The following is a 24,601-nucleotide window of genomic DNA, read 5'->3' as shown; positions in this document are numbered from 1 at the left end:
ATCTGCCTGGGATGGCAAATATTGCAATGTAGTATGCTCTAGATCTCCAGACGCATGATGATGTGGCTGCTGTGATCATCGATGCCGAGTGGGAACCCTAGGGGGATTCCCTCTGGACTGCCGAGAGGAATCCTGAGGGGGAGTCCAACCAGAAGACCTAAGGAGGCTCCTGGTTGGACTCCTAAGGGGAGCCCGAGGGGGCCGCCATGAGGAATCCCGAGGGGGAGTCCAACCGGGAGACCTAAGGGGACTCTGGGTTGGACTGCTAGGGAGACGCCTCCGGGGACTCTGATGGGGAGAATTGACTTCAATATCTGAGGGCCAACGCTCAGGCCGCCTCTCAAACACAGGATTCTGCTGATCCAGATTTGATGATGTACTGTCCGACCATGTGGTTGCCATATCGGGGTCCTCCTCAAACAAATTCTCCTCCCATGAACCTTCTGCTACATAGCTGAACCTCCTAAGGACATAAGGGGGGAGAAAACACATTAGTATCAACATAGGCTCATCATTTTTAGAAAGCTCTATTAATGAACAGAAAATCACAGAGATGAGTCAAAATGCTCAAAGACATTGCTCACAGAAAAGGCAGCCAGATACAAGATATAGACTACAGGAAATGCCACTCGCCATTTAACCTGATATCATGCAGCAAGCCAGATAGCTTTATAGCGGAGCAAAAATGTTCAGGTGCAGACTGATTGCACAGCCACTCAACTCAACCCAATAAATATAATTTAAAAAACAGATATGTGTTGATGAATGAAAAGGGCCATTAACCAGACAGCGCATGCCCCTTATATAAATATGGGGAAGAGTATACAGCCATGTGGCCGAAACATTAAAATGATCATCATTTCTGAAGGACTTAAAGCAGACTGGCAATAAAGTTTCAATTAGCGTTTCCAATTTTGAAGCAACACAAAAGAGCACTAGGGTGGGAGATGTAATCTGCGGCTGCAGACACTGTGGGAGGACAAACCATGCATTTAAATGGGTACACAAACAATGTGAGTTGCTTTTGGTCTTTACAGGAGTGGGTTATACACACTGAAAGTGTGATGAAAGGCATACAATTTTTATATTAAAACAAGCCGTCTGTACTAATTGTTGTTTTTTTCCAACATAACCTACTGGGGGCCCCTACTGCGATATTCATTTCTACTTATGGGGGAAGGTCCATAAGTAGCCGCAGAAACTTTAACTTCTGTGCAAATTTGAACGACCGCGCCCATGAACCATGCTCTTGGCTTTTTATGAGGCTCTTGTGAAAGGCATCGCGTATGGATCACCATGATGTCATCACTTCAGTAACTAAAAAGGATGACAACAAAAAACAAAGTAATCAAACAAATGTCAACACAACATAAACATAAGAAAAAAACCACCCAAAACATGTACAAGATCAGGACACAAAATAACGTCACAGCAAAGGGCCCAACGCATAGGGCAATGGCAAGCAAGTGTTTCAGGCCAGTAGGTCAGACTACATAAATATCATAAAGCCACATACACGGCAACCATAGGTAACGTACTCAGGGTGAAAGCAATTTGGGGGCAGGGGAAGCGAAAATTAGAACATAACGGGGTTGGGCAAAAGCAATAACAGTGTGAGCAGAGTGCAAAAACAAAGAATACATTTAACTCACTCTTTTGATTCCGGGTACTGACGCTGAAAGAACGCCATTGCATCCTATATGTCACTTGGGCAACTTCCTGCCACAGCACAATCATCTGTCCGCGGTTCTTATACGTGCTGCACCGCGTATCCCACAAGGCGGGCTGCCCCTCCACGGCGCGGATCAAATCATTTTCCATATTGTTTCACTTTCAGCATAGAAGGCTATGTACTCATTCAGACGATGGGAGTACAGTGCAGCACACTAGAAAAAAACACAATAGCAGGCAATGGCAATTCCTGCGTTTTTGCGAAATTCTTTGCGAACGCCGAACGCAGCTAGCCGTGTTTTAACAAATGGAATCCTATAATTTTCACCGCAGACATTTTTGCGCATTTAAAATTCGCACATGTGACCGCTGCCATTGGAAAGCATTATTAGGGCGAGCACCCACTGGCGTTTGCGTTTTCCGCGGGAAAAAAACGCAGCGTTTTCGCCGCGTTCCCCGCGTTTTTCCGCCCGTTTTCCGCGGCGTTTTTCGCGGTGTTTTCGCGGCGTTTTCGCGGCTTTTCCATTAATTTCCATGGAGAAAAATAAGGACACATATGCAACTGACAGCTCCTATGTTAAAAACGCAAACGCAACGCAAAAAAAACGCCAGTGGACAGGAACACATGTTATCTCTATGCCTGTGCAGGAAAAACGCAAAACGCAAAACGCAGGTAAAAAAACGCCAGTGGGTGCTCGCCCTCAGCGCGATCTTTTTTAACACTTCAATAATTGGATGTTAAAATGCCCGTGTGACTGAGCCCTTAACCCTGCTGCCTTCACTAAAGGGACTTTATTCTTGAGTATAATTGTCTTGGAAAATCCTGCTAAAAGTTCTTTCTGTAATTAGCACATAATATGATAAAATGGGTGTCCTACCAAGGTTGGTAAACCAATAGCTCTATGTGTTTCTACTCACTTTTGCATTGCCCATTTCTTAACATCACCCATTTTCCTTCCGAACAGGTCATTCTGATTCTTCCTTTCATAACATATCCAGGATGGCAGCTGTAATTTGCGATGTGGTTTTGTGGGTAGGTTTCTTCATCCCAGTTTCCCAGCAAAGTTGTATTTTCGATTTCTGGCGGCTTTTCACATTTAGCTAGAAAAAAAATTAAAATCAGTGACCTTTGAATATAGAATTATTCCACAAGATTTTGGAAGCATATGGCCCTGTTTTGGTAAAGAAAGAACATTGCAGCAACTGTTGTCTGAAGCCAGCCCTATACCGCAACACGGAACGGGTTTCTGTGTGGATACGCGCATAGATTTAACCATGTTTCAACTGAGGATATTTGATCATGGACAATTGATATATATATTGTATGAAATTAAACTGCGCAATAACAGACACTGTCAAATATACCAGAAAACAACTTGTCTGAACTTGTCTATGAACTAACAGACATGAGGTGATATAAGATAAGGACATGTTCTACACTGGGCCTCTTGGCATCCTGTCAAGAGGTTATTCACTGCGACTTAAAAAAGTTTCTTGAAGAGTATGCAAATGAAGGATAAGAATTAGGGATGAGCGAGTATACTCGCTAAAGCACTACTCGTTCGAGTAATGTGCTTTAGACGAGTATCTCCCTGCTCGTCCCTGAAGATTCGGGGGCCGGCGGCGGGGCGGGGAGCTGTGGGGGAGAGCGGGAAGGAACGGAGGGGAGATCTCTCTCTCCCTCTCTCCCGCCCGCTCTCCCCTGCTCCCCGCTGCAACTCACCTGTCAGCTGCGGCGGCTCCCGAATCTTCAGGGACGAGCAGGGAGATACTCGTCTAAAGCCCATTACTCGAGCGAGTAGTGCCTTAGCGAGTATACTTGCTCATCCCTAATAAGAATGCATCCAATGAGTGAAATTAATTGACCAATGAGATGCCGTGGTTGAGTACTGTCCAATGAACTATGATATTTTTTGAAATTTAGAAACTATACTAAGAATAATGAGATGTAACCAATGAAGACAAGAATGTCTTAAATTGACCTATGAAATGTTGAATTGAAAACTAACCAATAACCTTGCAAAGTTAACTGTCCAATCACCAGTGACACACCCAATGTATTGAGGCTATAAATAAAGATGCCTGATGACCATCAGGTAGGAATTCTTTGATGAATCCATAACTGTGTGAGCTCTGTCATTTAATTCCTCCGTTATATGACGTATTGAAGTCTTGGTATGAGCAGCCCTACTGCACGGCCCACCTGGATTTCAATCACAGGGTACGCTCTGCTGTCCCTCAGCAGGCTATCACCATAACATGGGTCATATGACATCATTCACAAGGTTACACTCAGCTTTCCTTAAACGGCCATACATTTTTGCAGTAACACTGTCAATGGCCAAAATGCATGTGCAGAATTCCAAGAAAGAATGGGGATTTTCCCACTTGACAGGACGGAATCCAGTGTGGATCCATGCCAAACACTGCATCAGAAAGCCATGGATTTTGAAGTGGTTTCTAGACGCAGTATTCACATGGAAAATTCTGCTGTGAATTCCACCGTGTGAACATATCCTAAGAGTAATGATGCATACTAATGTCCAGGCCCAGGAGGCCGCTTTAAATATTCTGTGCTAATTAAGAACTAATAATATAAGAGCAAGTCAATGTGTCAGTGTGCCAAATCACGCCAAAAATGGTGATAGGAAAATATTGCTCATGAACTGTTAGGCCTCGTTAGCCTGCATCACCCAGAAGTTTATATTGTAGCAAGGGGGATTTTAAAAACCTGATCACATTCTGTCACTTTAAACCCTCCAGTTTTATCACACTGGCTTTCTAATAAAAAGTATGGAAGAATAGCCATCGGCCATAGCAGGAATTGAAGCCACGCGCCCCTGCTTGAGTGAGGACGGGAGCACATAGGAGGTGAAGCCTTCCCCTCTCCTACCTGAGTGAGGACGGCAGCACACAGGCTCTGCTAGAAGGCAGAATACAGTGCAGGGCAGCACTAACTTACTGGAGCACACTCTGCCAGAAAGGCAGATTACAGTGCAATAAAATCATAAAGCTGTTGTAACCAGCAAGAGTGAGTGATCAGCCCTCAGTGGGACAATGAAGCCACTGCTGAAAGTAGCACTGAACAACATGGTGCAATCAGCAGAGAACAGTGAAATGTTAACCCTGTAACACCCATCATTGTCAGACAGGGAGACTGATAGCTACTACCACCCCATACCAGAATAAACTCACAGACATTGAACATCTGCTGCCTACAAATAGAGGAAGAAAACTGCAGTAAACATATAAAAGTACATCACAAACCATAACGGAGCACCATATGAAACATTATTTATTGCGGAGTGCCCAGAAACCCGCTTCATCTGTACCACAACTACTGGTTCTTGAAAATATACCCAAAATGCCATCACTCCAAAGTCCTACTGAAGAATCACTGACGCAGGAAACACAAGCACATGACCCTAATATGCCAGCAGCACAACCAATAACGGACAAACTGCCCTCTATGGACTTCCATCAAATTGCTTCAAAAGAAGCTCAGTGCATAATGTCAGATATACAGAAAACTCTGGAACAGGCGATGCAAGCATCTCTCATGCATATCCACGCTGAGCTGACATTACACTCCAAGCGCATGGACAGGATAGAGTAATCCTTAAAAGAGCAGCAAAGCAAGGTGGAAACACTACAACAAACGATCCAGGAGCAGGCTAATACTATGCAGACCATGGCCAATAAAATTGATGACCTGAAAGCACATCACACAGAAATAATTTAGGATTAGTCGGACTGCCCGAAACCATCCGATAATCAGATTTATTCAAAATATGCAAGAAGGAGCTCCCAGAAGCATTGGACATTGAACATTACTGCAGGGTGGAATGGGTGCACAGAGTGGTACCGGAATTGCAAACGACTAGAGGCCCCCTGAAAGAAAAACCAATGCAACAAAGGCCACGGCAAATAATAATGCGACTGCTGGACTTCAGTGATAAAATGGCTCTCCTAAAAGCCTTTCGAAGTAGAGACCACCCGATCTACATCTGCTATTCGATGACTTCATGGCAGAAGTAGCAAAAAAAGACCTGCGTTCAGCAATATCTGCACCATACTGTACAAAAAAAAAGAAACCTTTTCAATTACAATACCCAGCGCTGCTCAATATATTCCAGGATGACGGCACCTACAAGATATTCCGATCACTTGCATCAGCAGAAGCAGCCTGGGGATATACCAACAAGCAACAAGATGGTGTACCTCCACAACGCCCTACAAACAGCGAATGGAGAGAGAACCACCCGAACAGTCAACCAAGCCCTGACGAATGCATCTTGCCCTTCTTCACAGCGGTCACGCAATCCACCTTGATAACCACACTTCACCCACCTGCCAGGCCTGAAGGAAGGAGTGAGTATGTGTACAACAATGCATACACAACCTACGCACCACACCGAGACTTGCTATATGCAAGAACTGACACCACAGACTAGGGGAAAAATTTTCTCAAGTTATATCATGCGTTGAGCGAATTTTACAATGTTAATGTAATTAGGATGTGACCATTTAAAAAACAGGCCGAGGTAATTGCGGCACTACATGCTAGAAAAAAGAAGTCCAATAACTAATACTAGGAGCATTGCTCTGAATATATTGTCTAGTTTCTTTTACTACCAGAATTGTACATGTGGCATAGTTAATTCTAGCTCCATTCTAAAGGGAGTCAAATCAACAGGTAGAGATTTATCTAGACTGCATTTCTATTTAAATAGTTTTGTTCTTGTTTTATTCTTGTTACTAAGTTATTGACCGAGAATTTCTGCTGGAATAAAACTCAGGTGTACACGCACCCCTATAGCGGCTCATAAAAAGCATTGTGCGGAAGTTCAGCATATCACCCTGATCCTTGCCCCACCCTTGCCCTTCCCCTTAACAAGTGGACCCGAAAGCCACTTGAAGCACTAAGCTTACAGGTATCATCAAAGCAATAATTTTCATAGAAACACACAAGCAATCAACAAATTACAAAAATGCACGTCATGTCCTAGAATGTCAAGGGACTAGGCTTCCCTCACAAATGAAACATGATATTACATTACCTTAAAAAATTACGCCCTGATATAGCCCTGTTGCAGGAAACACATCTACTGGAAAATGACTTCCACCGGTTGAGGAAAAACTGGGTGGGTATGGTGATGGGATCCCCAGCGATAAATAGGAAAGGAGGAGTTATTACATTGAACAACAAATCCTTTAAGGGTACGATAATTTCAGACAATGACCAGGAAGGTAGATGGTCTCATGTAATATTGGAACAAGAAGGAAGCAAATATAGCATCTATAGCACCAAATGGAGAAAACAAATCTTTTTTTAGAGGTTTGGAACATTTAGTTTATAATGATTCTTCCGAGCAAAACCTGATCTGTGGAGACATGAACACGGTGATGAATGTGCAGGAAGATTGCAAGGGTCCATCCACAACTACACGCAGTAGAGACAAAACATTAAAATAATTTACACTAAACACAGGCTTATGTGATGCATGGAGACACAATCATCGTGACAGTAGGGAGTATTCTTTCTACTCGCATGCTCATCAGTCGTGGCCCCGAATCAATTACATATTAGTACCACAACACATGATCAGCAAAATACAAGAGATGGAAATATTTGAAATGGTAATCTCAGACCATGTGCCAGTATCGATAACACTGCAAGACACATACCCAAAAGGCACAGACTTTATTTGGAGATTCCCATCCCACTTAACCCGGGATGAGAACTTCTCTGCAGCACTCCAAACATAGTGGCTAGATTATGTGACTAATAACGAAGAGCGTATAACAAATCCTACACTCTTCTTGGAAATAGCGAAAGCTGTATTACTAGGCAACTTAATTGGATATATGTCAAACCTGCACAAAAGAATTAATGCTCAGTATGACACAGCCAGTCTAGAGCTACACAATGCTTACACTGCCTACTTATAGTCACAAACACCACAAAACAAGGAAAAGTGATATATAGCCAAAGCGGACTTTGACTTGTGGCTAGACAGGAAACAGAGGACATGCAACAAGTATCTGCAGGCTGACTTATACAGACATGGCAATAAGGCAAGACTTTTGCTGGCGCATCTGGCAAAAGGCCAGTATGCCCCGACAAACATCTCCTCTTTAAAGGACGGGACAGGACATTTACAGAACCACCCAAGACAGATAAACACAATGCTGCAAAAATATTTCACGGAAATATACAAGGCCCCATCAGAAAACATATAGAAGAGGATAGAATATCTTAAAAATCTGCCCCTGCCCTCTCTTAGCCCAGAACAGCAGCAAACCTTAAATGAAAGCATAACAGCAGACGATATTAAGACAGCCATAACCTATCTGGCAAATGGCAAATCAGCAGGTCCAGACGGTTATACTGGAGAATTCTATAAACACCTAAAAAATAAAATATCACCCATTCTGGCAAGTTTTTACAATCACATAATACAAACAGGACAGCAACTTGATCAATCAAAAATAGCACACATGAAATTAATTCTAAAACCGAATAAAGACCCCCAACTATCTGAATCATATCGGCCAATATCACTTATAAACCAGGATATCAAAATACTATCCAAAATCATGGCAGACAGACTCAGTAACTATATGACATCACTGGTGGGACCGGCATAGGGTTCATAAAGGGTCGTTCAGCTGTCACTAGACCTAGCACAGTGTCATAATACGCAGCCCCGGACACAAAGCACAAAACACAAAACGCAACTCAATACTACTATCACTAGACGCAAAAAAAGCCTTCGATAGCGTGAATTGGACATGGCTAAACTTAGTGCTAAGCAAGGCAAACATTAAAGGCCCTATCAGAAAATACATTGACAGTCTATACCAGAACCCCAAAGTTAGAATCCATACGCCAGGCTTCATCTCAACACCCTTTGAGCTTCACAAGGGTACCAGGTAGGGCTGTTAATTATCACCCTTGCTGTTTGATTTAGCACTGGAACCACTTGTGCAAAATCTAAATGATTCTAGAACATATGAAGGCATACAAATTGACGACCAGTAGCTTAAAATGACCCTATTTGCAGACAAGATACTGTTATTTCTAGAAAAACCAGAACAACACTTAAAGATGCTGCTGAAAACCATAAACAATTTTGGAGACCTCTCCAGGTATCACATTAACCCTCTAAAGAGCGAAATACTGGAGCTAGGCTCCCTCTGCCCACCGGAGTTATGGACATCATTAGGCTGGTCAAACATTATAGTAAGACCATACATCACATACCTGGGTGTCAAAATAGCAAAAGCCCCAAGCTCTTTGTACACATTAAACTATATCCCATTATTTGATAAAATATAGAAAGAACTGGAGCGTTGGTTGCACCTCCCATTTTCCCTGCTGGGGCGATGTCATCTCATCAAAATGATGAGCTTTGGAAAACTTCTGTACCCAATACAGACAATCCCCTTGCTGCTAAAACATAAAGATATGAAACTTCTAAACTCAGCATTCACCTGTTTCTTATGGGTAGGCAAGAAAGCACGGATATCATTACAAAAAATGATGCTAGATAAAGAGGAAGGGGGAATGAGTTTCCCAAACGTACGTAGCTATAACATAGCGTGTCTCACAAGACATATAGTGGACTGGATAAAACAAACAGATGCATACTCCTGTAGGAAAATAGAATCAAACCTAGCAGCTCCTTGGAGTCTAGTTGGGTGCCTACACACGCCAATATTCAAATTACCAGGACACATTAAAAGATCGCAGCTGCTAAGAGATACCATAGTAACCTGGAAAGAGTTAAGGAAGGCGTTTAACCTACCTTTTCTAATATCAAAGCACATGCCACTGATAGGACACCCTGAATTTCATAGGGGACTAGATGATAAGATCTCCAGTGATTGGATTGAAAGTAGCCTGACAACAGCAGGGCAGTTCCTGCATGGGGAAGACTGGAGATGGCATACACAGAAGGAAATTTATGACAAATATAAGATACCCAGCGAATGATTCCGACAAACCAAACAAACACTTTCTTTCTGTGGAGAAAAACCAATAAATTTAACCAGAGAAGCCCCGGCAAATGATTTTGACGCATTGATTGCGCAGATACAGCAAACTCCTTCATTATCCGACATACAAAGAACAATTAGACACAAATTAAATAAAAAAGGTAAAAATAAGCTTTTCTCACCATGAAAAGGGATTAACAAAGACACGGAACTAGAAAGCAAAATACTGAAGGGCTGGAACATGATCCGTAAACATGTTCAAAGCGACGTATGGAGGAAACTTTTTTCAAGGTAATGCGCCATATATGGCTTCAACATACCTGCACCACTGCATAGACCTAATCAATTGGTCGAATGCCCAAAGTGTGGCACACGCACTTTGAACATGGCATATGGTCGTGCACATACGTAAACACGTTCTGGACTACCATAGCACAACATATTTTTAATAATTGGAAGATAAAAATATTGGCAGATATGCAATCCCTGCTGTTTAAGGCCTTAGTCACACGGGCGTTTTTTCACGCGATTTGCGCATCGCATGACGGATGCGCATGCGCAAATCGCGTGACCGGCGCCGAAAAATCGGCCCAAAAATCGCCCGAAAATCTGCTCCTAGCCGCGTTTCATTAGAAACGGGCCGGAGCTGTCCACCGCATTGCATTCAATGGAGCCGGCAATACAGCGGCTCCATTGAATGCAAGCGCTGCGGGCGTGCGCGGGGTTAATTGTCGGGAAGGGGTTAAATATATAACCCCTTACCTGCAATGCATCCTTAAATGTGAAAAAATAAAAAAAAAGGATGTACTCACCTGCTCCCGGCAGCTGGAGATCCCGGCGGTCGGCCTGCAGTGGGTGTGAAGGAGGTGTGACTCAGGCTTGCCCCTGATTGGCTCAGCGCTGAGCCAATCAGAAGCAAGTCTCAGTCACACCCATTCATGAATTCATGAATGGGTGTGACTGAGCTCAGCCTCTGATTGGCTCAGGCTGAGCCAATCAGGGGCAAGCCTGAGTCACACCTCCTTCACACCCACTGCAGGCCGACCGCCGGGATCTCCAGCTGCCGGGAGCAGGTGAGAACATCCTTTTTTTTTATTTTTTCACATTTAAGGATGCATTGCAGGTAAGGGGTTATATATTTAACCCCTTCCCGACAATTAACCCCGCGCACGCCGGCAGCCCATTGCTTTCAATGGAGCGGCTGTATTGCCGCTCCATTGAATTCAATGGGCAAACATCGTTCTTCTCTGCCACAGCTGTTCCAGCTGTGGCAGAGAAGAATGATTTGTCTTCTATATGTTCTCAATGGGGTCGGCGCTGCTGCCGCCGGCCCCGTTGAGCGCATATAGAGAAGAGAACAGGAATCGCAGATCGCAGATAGGTGCGATCTGCGATTTCTGTTCTCTAATTTATCGGACGAGCGCATAAAAAGCGCTCATGTGTCCGATACCATTGCAAAGCAATGGTTTTAAAAAGTCGCCGGACGCATGCGCATGCGCAAATCGCGGCAATAAACGCCCGTGTGACTAAGCCCTAATGCTGAACCACAACAGACAATGGACACACCAGACCAACAGAGATTGCCACCTTTCCTACATATTTTTCTCTTGGCAGCCAAATGGGCATTACTTAAACACTGGTTAGAGCAAACAATGCCAGATGTAATTGAGGTAGAAGCACAACTCATACATGTAATGACGCTAGAAAGAATAGAAGTGGAGCGCAAGAAGGAAAAAAGGACAGAACACCATTTAAAAAAATGGAAACATTTTCTGGTATCACATTTCTCAGATTCTGAGATTTTGGCTATAGTTGCTCCTTTTAAATACACAAAATGGTACCTATTAGAGGAATTGAAAGCAACATTAGGAAGACTAGCAGGGTGAGAGAGAAGCAATTGTTCCCAAAGAGAACTGACACATCTACAAGAAAATCGCAAAGATCTGACAAACCGCAACACGATGGAGGTAAATTGATATGAAAGATCATCATCATTATCTCCCCCCCAACCCATATTTTCCCCAATCAAGTATGCTTCCCCCCCAATAAAGGAGAAAAGGATCATCTAAATGTTAAAGGGATCTAATCTAACCTTCACTTAAGAAAACATTAGGAGTACAATTGTTTGGATAACAGGGACAAAATAGTTTCAGGAAGAAAAAAACTTAAAAAAAAAATATTATTAGTTATATGAATATGTACAGCACGAGTATGCTCCAACTACCATATATACTCGAGTATAAGCCGAGTTTTTCAGCACAAAAAAATGAGGCTTATACTCGAGTGAGGTAAAAAATAAAAAAAAAACCCTAAATACTCTGTGTCCCCGGCACGATGCTGTCGACAGTGCGGCAAGCTGCTTCAGTCTTCTCCCCGCTGTCATTTCCCTGGCTTGGTTTTGAAAACCCCGTGGTCAGCGCTGTGTGAGGAAGCGCTGTAATTGGATCGAACGCCGGCCAATCACATCCGGCGCTCAATAAGCCAATCACAGCCATTCAGTGATGTCATTCTTTTCATGTAGTGTAGCTAGGGTTTATGTTTGGGGTAGGGCTTATATTTCAAGCTCCCCCCCTGAAAATCAGGGTAGGGCTTATTATCGGGATAAATCTAACTTTTGGGGAAACACGGTAGCCTGTTATCCAGCACTTTCTGTATCTGGATGGGAGATGATGACGTCACAACGGTTAAGCTTTTCCAACTGGCTGTGCATCCTGCTGGTTGACAGTATTCAACTTCTCTTAGGGCTGCCACCCACTAGCGTTTTTTTCTCCACTGCACTGCGAGAGTAAGTGAAAACTCTCGCAGAGCAGTGCGAGAAAATCGCTGTGATATCGCTGCGACAGTCTTTTCAATGGGGCCAGCGGCAGCAGCGCTAGCCCCAATGAAAAGATATGGAGAATGCCGCGGACTTCTGCCACAGCTGTGACAGCTAAAGGAACCCTCTGTCACAGCTGTGACAGCTGTCACAGCTGTGGCAGAAGTCAGCGGCATGCTATCCCATTGCTTTCAATGGGACCGGCACTGCTGCTGATCCCATTGAAAGCAGTGGTTTCTGACAAGCCCTGCAGAATGATTATCGGAGAAGGGCTTGAAATATAAGCCCTTCCCCGATAATCATAAAAAAGTGGTTAAAAAAATAATAAAAAAGTTACTCACCTCTCCTGCTGTCAGCCGCATCCTCCGGCTGGCTCCCCGACACTGCTACTGAGCTCTTTCAGCAGACGGGGATTTAAAAATCCCCGCCTCCTGAAAGGGCTGTGCGGATTGGCTGAGGGCTCAGCCAATAGCAGCTACTGCTTAGCTATTGGCTGAGCACTCAGCCAATGGCAGATAGCTCTTAGCTATTCATTCATGAATAGCAATATCTTATATCTGGCATTGGCTGAGCGCTCAGCCAATAGCTAAGCAGTAGCTGCTATTGGCTGAGCCCTCAGCCAATCTGCACAGCCCTTTCAGTAGGCGGGGATTTTTAAATCCCCTTCTGCTGAAAGTGCTGGACAGCAGTGTCGGGGAGCCAGCCGGAGGACGCGGCTGACAGCAGGAGAGGTGAGTAACTTTTTAATTATTTTTTTAACCACTTTTTTATGATTATCAGGGAAGGGCTTATATTTCAAGCCCTTCTCCGATAATCATTCTGCAGGGCTTGTCAGAAACCACTGCTTTCAATGGGATCAGCAGCAGTGCCGATCCCATTGAAAGCAATGGGAAAGCATGCCGCGGACTTCTGCCACAGCTGTGACAGCTGCCACAGCTGTGACAGAGGATTCCTTCATCTCTGCGGTCCCCGCGGGGATGAAGGAAACTCCTGCCACAGCTGTGGCAGAAGTCCGCGGCATTCTCCATATCTTTTCACTGGGGCTAGCGCTGCTGTCGCTGGCCCCATTGAAAAGACTGGGGATGTCGCAGCGATATCCCAGCGATTTTGGGATATCTGCCTGCGTTTTTCTCGCACTGCGATGCGAGACTTTAACTTTAGAATCGCATCGCAGTGGAGAAAAAAAAACGCCAGTGGGTGGGAGCCCTTAATCAGACAGGAATGCACTCAGACTATTCAAGTTTGAATATGGTATAAACTCCAAGCCTAGGGAGCCGCTGAAAGTAAAATTATTATCTGCAGCACAAACCTGTAGATGTATCTGGTACTTAGTGATTCCTTAGGTACCTGTCCATGGCTAGCGATATTCTGGCACAGGGGATGAGCTGACAGGTCTCAGCAGTGATATATCTAATAGATATGCTCATCGTAGAGAATCGCGGCAATCGCAGCATGCCGTGATTTAAATCGCTATGATTCTCCGCTCATGGATGCCAGTATGGTGCTTTCCATAGTAACCCTATGGAATGCTTTACAGAGCGTGATCCGCAGGAAATGTATCGCCCGTGGATCATTCCCCGTGAATAAGCAGCCTAAGTCAATTTATCTATATCTTTTTGACTAGGAATTAGAGATGAGCGAGCACCAAAATGCTCGGGTGCTCGTTACTCGGGACGAAAATTTCGCAATGCTCGAGGGTTCGTTTCGAGCAATGAACCCCATTGAAGTCAATGGAAGACTCGAGCATTTTTGTATTTCGCCGATGCTCGCTAAGGTTTCCATTTGTGAAAATCTGGTCAATTCAAGAAAGTGATGGGAACGACACAGAAACGGATAGGGCAGGCGAGGGGCTACATGTTGGGCTGCATCTCAAGTTCCCAGGTCCCACTATTAAGCCACAATAGCGGCAAGAGTGGGCCCCCCCTCCCAACAATTTTTACTTCTGAAAAGCCCTCATTAGCAATGCATACCTTAGCTAAGCACCACACTACCTCCAACAAAGCACAATCACTGCCTGCATGACACTCCGCTGCCACTTCTCCTGGGTTACATGCTGCCCAACCCCCCCCCCCCCCCCGCACGACCCAGTGTCCACAGCGCACACCAAATTGTCCCAGCGCAGCCTTCAGCTGCCCTCATGCCACACCACCCTCATGTCTATTTAGAAGTGCGTCTGCCATGAGGAGGAACCGCAGGCACACACTGCAGAGGGTTGGCACGGCTAGGCAGCGACCCTCTTTAAAAGGGGCGGGGCGATAGCCCACAATGCTGTACAGAAGCAATGAGAAATATAATCCTGTGCCACCGCCATCAGGAGCTGCACACGTGGGCATAGCAATAGAGAACCTATGTGCCACACACTATTCATTCTGTTAAGGTGTCTGCATGCCCCAGTCAGACCGCGTTTTTTTATAAATAGTCACAGGCAGGTACAACTCCGCAATGGGAATTCCGTGTGCACCCACAGCATGGGTGGCTCCCTGGAACCCACCGGCTGTACATAAATGTATCCCATTGCAGTGCCCTGGACAGCAGAGCTAACGTCAGATTAAATGCAGGTGGGCTTCGGCCCACACTGCATGCCCCAACCTGACCGGGGTTTTTAATTCATAGACACAGGCAGGTACAACTCCCTATTGTGAAGTCCGTGTGGACCCACAGCATGGGTGGCTCCCTAGAACCCACCGGCGGCACATAAATATATCCCATTGCAGTGCCCAGCACAGCTGAGGTAATGTCAGGTTTAATGCAGGTGGGCTAAAAATTAATAGGATTACACTGTAGGCGAGGGTCACAAAAAATTGGTGTACCAACAGTACTAATGTACCTCAGAAAAATTGCCCATGCCCAACCAAGAGGGCAGGTGAAACCCATTAATCGCTTTGGTTAATGTGGCTTAATTTGTAACTAGGCCTGGAGGCAGCCCAGTTAAAATAAAAATTAGTTCAGGTGCAAGTTTCAACGCTTTAATGAGCATTGAAACGTATAAAAATTGTTTACAAAAATTATATGACTGAGCCTTGTGGGCCTAAGAAAAATTGCCCGTTCGGCATGATTACGTGAGGTTTCAGGAGGAGGAGCAGGAGGAGGAGGATGAATATAATACACAGATTGATGAAGCTAAAAGGTCCCCGTTTTTTATGGTGATAGAGAACGATTCTTCCATCCGAGGGTGTAGCCTACGTATTGTTTAGGTACCGCTGCTGTCCGCTGGTGGAGAAGAGAAGTCTGGGGAAATCCAGGCTTTGATCATCTTTATGAGTGTAAGCCTGTCGCACTGTTGTTTGACAGGCGGGTACGCTTATCCGTGATGATTCCCCCAGCCGCACTAAACACCCTCTCTGACAAGACGCTAGCCGCAGGACAAGCAAGCACCTCCAGGGCATACAGCGCGAGTTCAGGCCACGTGTCCAGCTTTGACACCCAGTAGTTGTAGGGGGCAGAGGCGTCACGGAGGATGGTCGTGCGATCGGCTACGTACTCCCTCACCATCCTTTTACAGTGCTCCCGCCGACTCAGCCTTGACTGGGGAGCGGTGACACAGTCTTGCTGGGGAGCCAGAAAGCTGTCAAAGGCCTTAGAGAGTGTTCCCCTGCCTGTGCTGTACATGCTGCCTGATCTCCGCGCCTCCCCTGCTACCTGGCCCTCGGAACTGCGCCTTCGGCCACTAGCGCTGTCGGATGGGAATTTTACCATCAACTTGTCCACCAGGGTCCTGTGGTATAGCATCACTCTTGAACCACTTTCCTCTTCGGGTATGAGAGTGGAAAGGTTCTCCTTATACCGTGGGTCGAGCAGTGTGTACACCCAGTAATCCGTAGTGGCCAGAATGCGTGTAACGCGAGGGTCACGAGAAAGGCATCCTAACATGAAGTCAGCCATGTGTGCCAGGGTACCAAGGATGACAGGCAAGCAGCATGGGTACCCTCAGCAGTGGGCCAAGCTGTCTCTTCCCCCTCCTCATCCTCCTCATGCTCCTTCTCCTCCTCCTCAACGCTCTCAGATATAGACATGAGGGTGCTCTGACTATCCAGCGACATACTGTCTTCCCCCGCCTCAGTTTCCAAGCGCAAAGCGTCTGCCTTTATGCTTTGCAGGGAACTTCTCAAGAGGCATAGCAGAGGAATGGTGACGCTAATGATTGCAGCATCGCCGCTCACCATCTGGGTAGACTCCTCAAAGTTTCCAAGGACCTGGCAGATGTCTGCCAACCAGGCCCACTCTTCTGTAAAGAATTGAGGAGGCTGACTCCCACTACGCCGCCCATGTTGGAGTTGGTATTCCACTATAGCTCTACGCTGCTCATAGAGCCTGGCCAACATGTGGAGCGTAGAGTTCCACCGTGTGGGCACGTCGCACAGCAGTCGGTGCACTGGCAGATGAAACCGATGTTGCAGGGTTCGCAGGGTGGCAGCATCCGTGTGGGACTTGCGGAAATGTGCGCAGAGCCGGCGCACCTTTCCGAGCAGGTCTGACAAGCGTGGGTAGCTTTTCAGAAAGCGCTGAACCACCAAATTAAAGACGTGGCCAGGCATGGCACGTGCGTGAGGCTGCCGAGCTGCAGAGCCGCCACCAGGTTACGGCCGTTGTCACACACGACCATGCCCGGTTGGAGGCTCAGCGGTCGGTCTGCTCTGTCAGACCCTGCAGTAGTTCGTGGGCCGTGTGCCTCTTCTCTCCTAAGCTGAGTAGTTTCAGCACGGCCTGCTGACGCTTGCCCACCGCTGTGCTGCCACGCCGCGCGACACCGACTGCTGGCAACGTGCTGCTGCTGACACATCTTGATTGCGAGACAGAGGTTGCATAGGAGGAGGAGGGTGGTTTAGTGGAGGAAGCATACACCGCCGCTGATACCAGCACCGAGCTGGGGCCCGCAATTCTGGGGGTGGGTAGGACGTGAGCAGTCCCAGGCTCTGACTCGGTCCCAGCCTCCACTAAATTCACCCAATGTGCCGTCAGGGAGATATAGTGGCCCTGCCCGCCTGTGCTTGTCCACGTGTCCGTTGTTAAGTGGACCTTGGCAGTAACCGTGTTGGTGAGGGCGCGTACAATGTTGCGGGAGACGTGGTCGTGCAGGGCTGGGACAGCACATCGGGAAAAGTAGTGGCGACTGGGAACCGAGTAGCGCAGGGCCGCCGCCGCCATCATGCTTTTGAAAGCCTCCATTTCCACAAGCCTATGTGGCAGCATCTCCAGGCTGATCAATTTGGCTATGTGCACGTTTAACGCTTGAGCGTGCGCGTGCGTGCAGGTGCGTGGCGGTGTACTTGCGCTTGCGCTCAAACACTTGCGCCAGCGACGGCTGGACGGTGCGCTGACAGACATTGGTGGATGGGGCCGAGGACAGCGGAGGTGAGGATGTGGATGCAGGCCAGGAGACGGTAGTGCCTGTGTCCTGAGAGGGGGGTTGGATCTCAGTGGCAGGTTGGGGCACAGGGAGAGAGGCAGTGGTGCGAACCGGAGGCGCTGAACGGCCTTCGTCCCACCTTGTGGGGTGCTTGGCCATCATATGTCTGCGCATGCTGGTGGTGGTGAGGCTGGTGGTGGTGGCTCCCCGGCTGATCTTGGCGCGACAAAGGTTGCACACCACTGTTCGTTGGTCGTCTGCACTCTCAGTGAAAAAGTGCCAGACCTTTGAGCACCTCGGCCTCTGCAGGGTGGCATGGCGCGAGTAGGCGCTTTGGGAAACAGTTGGTGGATTATTCGGTCTGGCCCTGCCTCTACCCCTGGCCACCGCACTGCCTCTTCCAACCTGCCCTGCTGCTGCACTTGCCTCCCCCTCTGAAGACCTGTCCTCAGTAGGCTTAGCAAACCAGGTGGGGTCAGTCACCTCATCGTCCAGCTGCTCCGAATCCTCTGTGCGCTCCTCCCTCGGACTTACTTCCCTTACTACTACCTCACTGATAGACAACTGTGTCTCATCGTCATCGTCCACCTCACCCACTGAAAGGTCTTGAGACAGTTGCTGGAAGTCCCCAGCCTCATCCCCCGGACCCCGGGAACTTTCCAAAGGTTGGGCATCGGTCACGGCAAACTCCTCTGGTGGGAGAGGAACCATTGCTGCCCATTCTGGGCAGGGGCCCGAGAACGGTTCCTGGGAGTCTGCCTGCTCCTCAGAATGTGTCATTGTAATGGAGTGAGGAGGCTAGGAGGAAGGAGGAGCAGCAGCCAGAGGATTCAGAGTTGCAGCAGTGGACGGCGTAGAACTCTGGGTGGTCAATAGATTGCTGGATGCCCTTTCTGCCATCCATGACAGGACCTGCTCACACTGCTCATTTTCTAATAAAGGTCTACCGCGTGGACCCATTAATTGTGAGATTAATCTGGGGACGCCAGAAACGTGCCTCTCTCATAATCCCGCAGCAGTCGGCTGCGAAACACCTGGATCAGGAGCTCGGCCTGTGCCCACACCCTGACTTGGGCCTCCGCGTCCTCGCCCGCGTCCACGTCCTCTAGGCCTACCCCTACCCCTCAGCATGGTGTATTACGAGTAGAGCAGAAACAGAACGCTGTAATAAAATGTGCCGCTTATTGGCCTGTGGTTGGAGGCTGACTTCGCTTACGGAACGCGCAGCAGAGCCAGGAAAGAATTTTGCGCACGCCTGTAGTGAGACGTAGGTGCGTATGACTGAGATAGTGGAATTCACAGCGCAGAAGCAGTCAAGTGGCCAGACGCTACTAGTAGGCCTTAAGTATTTTGATTCTATTTTTTGAACGGCAGAGCTGAGACAGTAGACAGATACTGTAGGCAGCGTATATATCTATACTGTTTCAATGTGGACAGGATGACGACGGTGATGTAACGGGCACCGCAGAGCCAGGAAACACTTTTGCGCACGCCTGCAGTGAGACGTAGGTGCGTATGACTGAGATAGTGGAATTCACAGCGCAGAAGCAGTCAAGTGGCCAGATGCCACTAGTAGGCCTTAAGTATTCTGCTTCTATTTTTTGAACGGCAGAGCTGAGACAGTAGACAGATACTGTAGGCAGTGTATATATGTATACTGTTTCAATGTGGACAGGATGACGACGGTGATGTAACGGGCACCGCAGAGCCAGGAAACACTTTTGCGCAAGCCTGCTGTAACGCTCAGCTGCGTATTAATTAGGACTACTACCCCCAGCAGACACGCAGTACACTGAGGACGGTCACAGGCAGCCCAAATATAGTTTTTTTCCCAACATTTGTTTGAAAAAGCCCACTGCCTATATAGACAGTATATCTCTTTCACCTTTTTCACTGTCCCTGCCTCACCAGTACTGGCCCTATACTATGTACAATGACTGCAGGATGCAATGCTCTGCACGGCCGATATACAAAAAAAAAAAAAAGTGCAACACTGCTAAAAGCAGCCTCAACAGTACTGCACACGGTCAGATGTGGCCCTAAGAAGGACCAATGGGGTTCTTGAAGCCTAAAATCACTCCTAACACTCTCCCTATAGCAGCTCCGGCACCAGCAGCACTTTCCCTGATCTCTGTCAGAACGCATCTGTGGCGAGCCGCGGGAGGGGCCGATTTATATACTCGGGTGACACCTGATCTCCCCAGCCACTCACTGCAGGGGGGTGGTATAGGACTTGAACGTCGCAGGGGGAGTTGTAATGCCTTCCCTGTCTTTCTATTGGCCAGAAAAGCGCGCTAACGTCTCAGAGATGAAGGTGAAAGTAACTCGAACACCACATGGTGCTCGTCTCGAGTAACGAGCATCTTGAACACGCTAATACTCGAACGAGTATCAAGCTCGGACGAGTACATTCGCTCATCTCTACTAGGAATCTTTTGGGTGCAATTTTTCTGGATATTTTTTCAGCATTATTGGATTCCTGAGGAATTAGGAGCATCCTAAGAAAATGCGTCGAGCCTAATATTATTTTTTCATTGAGCCTATATATATATTAAGCCACTTTGAAAATTATTTTTAGTTTATCTAGAATATTTCTATAGATTAACTATTTTATCTATTTAGCTGCAACTACCATATTTGTAGCTTTGTAGATTCAGTGAACCGTGCTCCCCCCCCCTCCCCCCCCCCCAAAAAAAAAATCTTTACAGCTTTGAGGGAAAGAACTGGCTACAAGTTGGTATATGCACCGAGCCAAAATGTGTTTTTTTTTCTGGATGCAGATGCCTACTTTGAGCCGGCCCATTTCCATTAGTTGGTTGTCACTTCTCTGTATTGAGTGTGAGTGCCTTATTAGAGGTTGGCTAGGTATTTGCTGTAAAATTGATTGACTAGACCGGGTGTCCTCAGTTCTATATGTGTGTCATTGTTAGGTAGCCCTTATTTCAAATTTACTAATGAAATTGTTTTTTAGGGAGTTGTTCTATTCTGTTATACACATTTTTGTTATCTAAAGATCATCCAAGTATCATTCTAGAATATCTAATAGTCTGGCACCCGTTGGGATCCACTGATGGCAGATTTAAGGTTATTTTAGGCCAAACTCATACGAACCGGTCGGATTCCGCTTGCAGATATCCGCAACGGAAGACCCGTGAGTGAATGCGAAAACAAATTGCGAATGTTTGCATATGTATGCTATTTTCTACATGCGAGAAAGTTATGGCAGGGCCTATTTTCCACTTTTTTTTCCCCCAAACTCACGTGCACTAGGGTGGATTTTGATTAGTCACAAGAACCCCCCCCCCGACTCATGCGCTTATATTCTCCATAGAGGTGAGCGTATTAGCGCACGTGCCCAAGTGTTTTTGCAGTGAAAGCTAAATACACTGATGTATATGAGGACTTTTGCTTGTGTCACACGTACATATTTGTGCAGCGTAGATAGAACAGGTCTGTTTTTTTTTTGCCAGTGCGACAAATATGCACACAAAATTGGGAAGTGAGAATTAACCTATTGACATCAATGGATTCTATTCTCTGCGTAAATATGCCCGTGTGAAGCTGCTCTAGGGCCTGTGTCACATGGGCATATTTGCCCATGAAAAATTTGAACGCACAGTACGCAATGAATGGAACCCAAGCACGAAAACATCGCATATTGAACTAATTACACTTAAAGGGGTTGTCGCGCGCCGAAACGGGTTTTTTTTTTCAACTTCCCCCCCGTTCGGCGCGAGACAACCCCGATGCAGGGACCTAAAGAAAAATCCGCACAGCGCTTACCTGAATCCCCGCGTTCCGGTGACTTCTTACTTACCGGCTGAAGATGGCCGCCGGGATCTTCTCCCTCGGTGGACCGCAGGGCTTCTGTGCGGTCCATTGCCGATTCCAGCCTCCTGATTGGCTGGAATCGGCACGTGACGGGGCGGAGCTACACGGAGCCGGCATTCTGCACGAGCGGCCCCATTGAGAAAAGAAGAAGACCCGGACTGCGCAAGAGCGTCTAATTTGGCCATTAGACGCCGAAAATTAGGCGGGCTCCATGGAAACGAGGACGCTAGCAACGGAGCAGGTAAGTGAAAAACTTCTTATAACTTCTGTATGGCTCATAATTAATGCACAATGTACATTACAAAGTGCATTAATATGGCCATACAGAAGTGTATAGACCCACTTGCTGCCGCGGGACAACCCCTTTAATTGCCCATTGCAATCCATGCGCGCAATGATGCACAGCTTGCGTGCGTAAAAAATACAGTAAAATATGCATAGGCATGAGCAGAAATGCAACACCAATCGCACAAATACACGGCACAACTTAGTGCCTGAATGCGCTTACAACTGTGTAACAGCGACCTTAAGGCAGAATCACACAAGCGTAATTACAACGTGCATTACGTGTTCGCTGGACATACTGTTATATGTGGTGAATTAAATCAGTGGAAGTACATTGATTTTCATTGACCCACTCACACTAACGTTTTTTATTGAGTAGAATATGCTTGTAAAGAAGAACGCATCATGTTCTATTTTAACGCATATTACACATGATTGAGCCCTATTATTCTCTATGGGCTCCTAATAAACTCTATACATATGCAATCACATTGTGTATGTGCAGTGTTTATACGCAATATCGCTAAGTGACACAGCGGGAAATTTAAAAAACAAAGAAACCAGTCAGACTGCAGAATTGCAGCCCTACACAGCGGTAAAACGCCCTTAGGCTGCATTCACACAAATGTATATCGGCTCGGTTTTCACGCCGAGCCGATATACGTCCTCCTCATCTGCAGGGGGGGGAGCCTGGAAGAGCCAGAAGCAGGAACGGAGGCTCCCGCCCCCTCTCTGCCTCCTCTCCACCCCTCTGCACTATTTTCAATGAGAGGAGGCGGAACGCGGGCGGGGCTAAGGTCCGCAAATTAGCCCCGCCCCCGCCCGCCTCTCTTCATTGCAAATAGTGCAGAGGGGTGGAGAGGAGGCAGAGAGGGGGCGGGAGCTCAGTTCCTGCTCCTGGGCTCTTCCAGCCTCCCCCCCCCCTGCACATGAGGACAACGTATATCGGTTCGGCGTGAAAACCGAGCCGATATACGTTCGTGTGAATGCACCCTAAGTCTCAGAAAAAAGTAGTAGTATATTGTAGGGCTTAAACACATGGTTGCATTTTTGTCCCATTTTGCATCCGTGAAAATTGATTTCAATGGTTTTGTTTTCACTAATGGGATTCTTGTGCGTTAATACTACATGCAAGAAAGATAGGGGAGGAGCTACCTTCCAGCTTTTTTTTAACTTGCTAAGAGTTTTTTAAACTTAACTAAGAGTTTGAATACTCAAAAACAAAAGATCACTGGTTCATGTTCTAATATGCTCCATAGCAGCGAGTGTATTAGTGCATGCGCACATCTGTTGAAGCCCTTATGGTGCTTTAACGGAACAAAATAAAACCATTGATTTAAATGGATTGCGAGTTCACCTATTGCTTTCAATGGGGCCACCAGCCGCATTGAAAACAATGGGCGAGAAAAGAATGAAATCCAACTATCCATCACAGTTATGGAAAACCTGTACTTATTGCCTCCACCTTCAATAAAGCAGGCCGGTGTATAGAAAGTATTTGGCTCAGATTGCAACATAATATTGAAATATTATAAGACATTTATCTACATAGTGTGATCTTACCTTTGTCCGATGTAGTTTGAGCAAAACAGCATAAAGTAAGTGATACCAGTCCAATAATGAGGCCCAGGCTAGGCATCTCGATACACTTTTTGGTAGTTGATCACTTTCCTTAGATTGCCAATAAAATACAAGATTCCTGGCTAATTCTGCCCTTTAATACCTTTCAGAAGTTCTCTTTTTCTATTGATTGTGCAATCTTAGCTATGGAAAATTATCTTTCCCTTTCTTTGTCTGCTGAGTGTTCCTGTTTTTCTTCATCAAAGCTTTGGGGAATTTCATTTTGTGGGATAGACATCTGTGAGAAGACAAGTAAGGCTTTGTAGGTGTGGTTATTTGGAGTGTACTGTTTTTAGTTCAAGCTGTACTCATGTAAAACTTTACTAGCAATTCTGAGGTTATAAACAAGTTCTTCCCGTGCTGAACCACAGACGTCAGCATTATCGGTAAACATTTCTGAGAAATAAGCAGATAGAATAGTAAATTGGACATTTCTTTCTACTTTTGAATACGCTGTCCCAAATTTTGCACCAAAATCTGCATGGCTAGTTGTAGATTTTGTTGCGGAACTGCTGGCAGAATTCTGCTACTTTCAATTCCGCATCAAAAGCCTCGTGTTAGAAATGCAGATATATGTGATGAATATTCAACAGGAGGGCATATTCGGCAACGCTGTTGCAGAATGTTTCATCTTGTGAAAAAAGTCCCTTCCTGTGCTGGGCATCTTTTCGAATCGCTACACTGTCTCAGAGTCAGCATAAACCTCATATCTCAGGTAATAATCCTTATGCATTTTAGGATTATTCACACTTTTAAACCTGTGACTTTTGACTGCAAGTGCAATGAGTTTTGCGAGAAAAATGCATCCCATTGTTGAACTTGCAGAGTCTGGAAAAGTTAGAGTGTGAGCTGTGTCCAAGTCCAGAGGAGCTGCCATGCCACACAACCAGCCTAAGGAGTGGTGAGATGACTCCAGGGTTTCGTAAGGGGTGCTGGTAAGACTTAAAAAGTGTGACAAAGTTGCAAGCATCATGAAGGTAGTGTGAGCTGCAAGTGCTTATACTGAAAACGACACCAAGATACAAGGGGTT

General features: G+C 46.3%; 1 protein-coding gene across 4 annotated transcripts in view; it reads right to left on the bottom strand.

The window, feature by feature from the left end:
- The window catches only part of LOC136621577 (complement factor H-related protein 1-like), a 164,391-nt gene extending 140,586 nt beyond the window's left edge, over window positions 1-23,805 (bottom strand). For all 4 annotated transcript variants that reach the window (XM_066597149.1, XM_066597151.1, XM_066597152.1 and 1 more), the window contains exons 1-2: window positions 23,514-23,805; window positions 2,590-2,772 (exon numbers count right to left, since the gene is read on the bottom strand). In XM_066597149.1, the coding sequence (XP_066453246.1) occupies window positions 2,590-2,772; window positions 23,514-23,589 (259 nt within the window). In that variant the 5' untranslated portion in view covers window positions 23,590-23,805. The remainder of the gene's footprint in view (window positions 1-2,589; window positions 2,773-23,513) is intronic.
- Between the last annotated feature and the right edge of the window lie 796 nt (window positions 23,806-24,601).

The sequence above is a fragment of the Eleutherodactylus coqui genome, chromosome 3, assembly GCF_035609145.1.
Source record: "Eleutherodactylus coqui strain aEleCoq1 chromosome 3, aEleCoq1.hap1, whole genome shotgun sequence".
NCBI classification, from domain to species: domain Eukaryota; kingdom Metazoa; phylum Chordata; class Amphibia; order Anura; family Eleutherodactylidae; genus Eleutherodactylus; species Eleutherodactylus coqui.
This window is presented reverse-complemented; position numbering and strand designations above follow the sequence as displayed.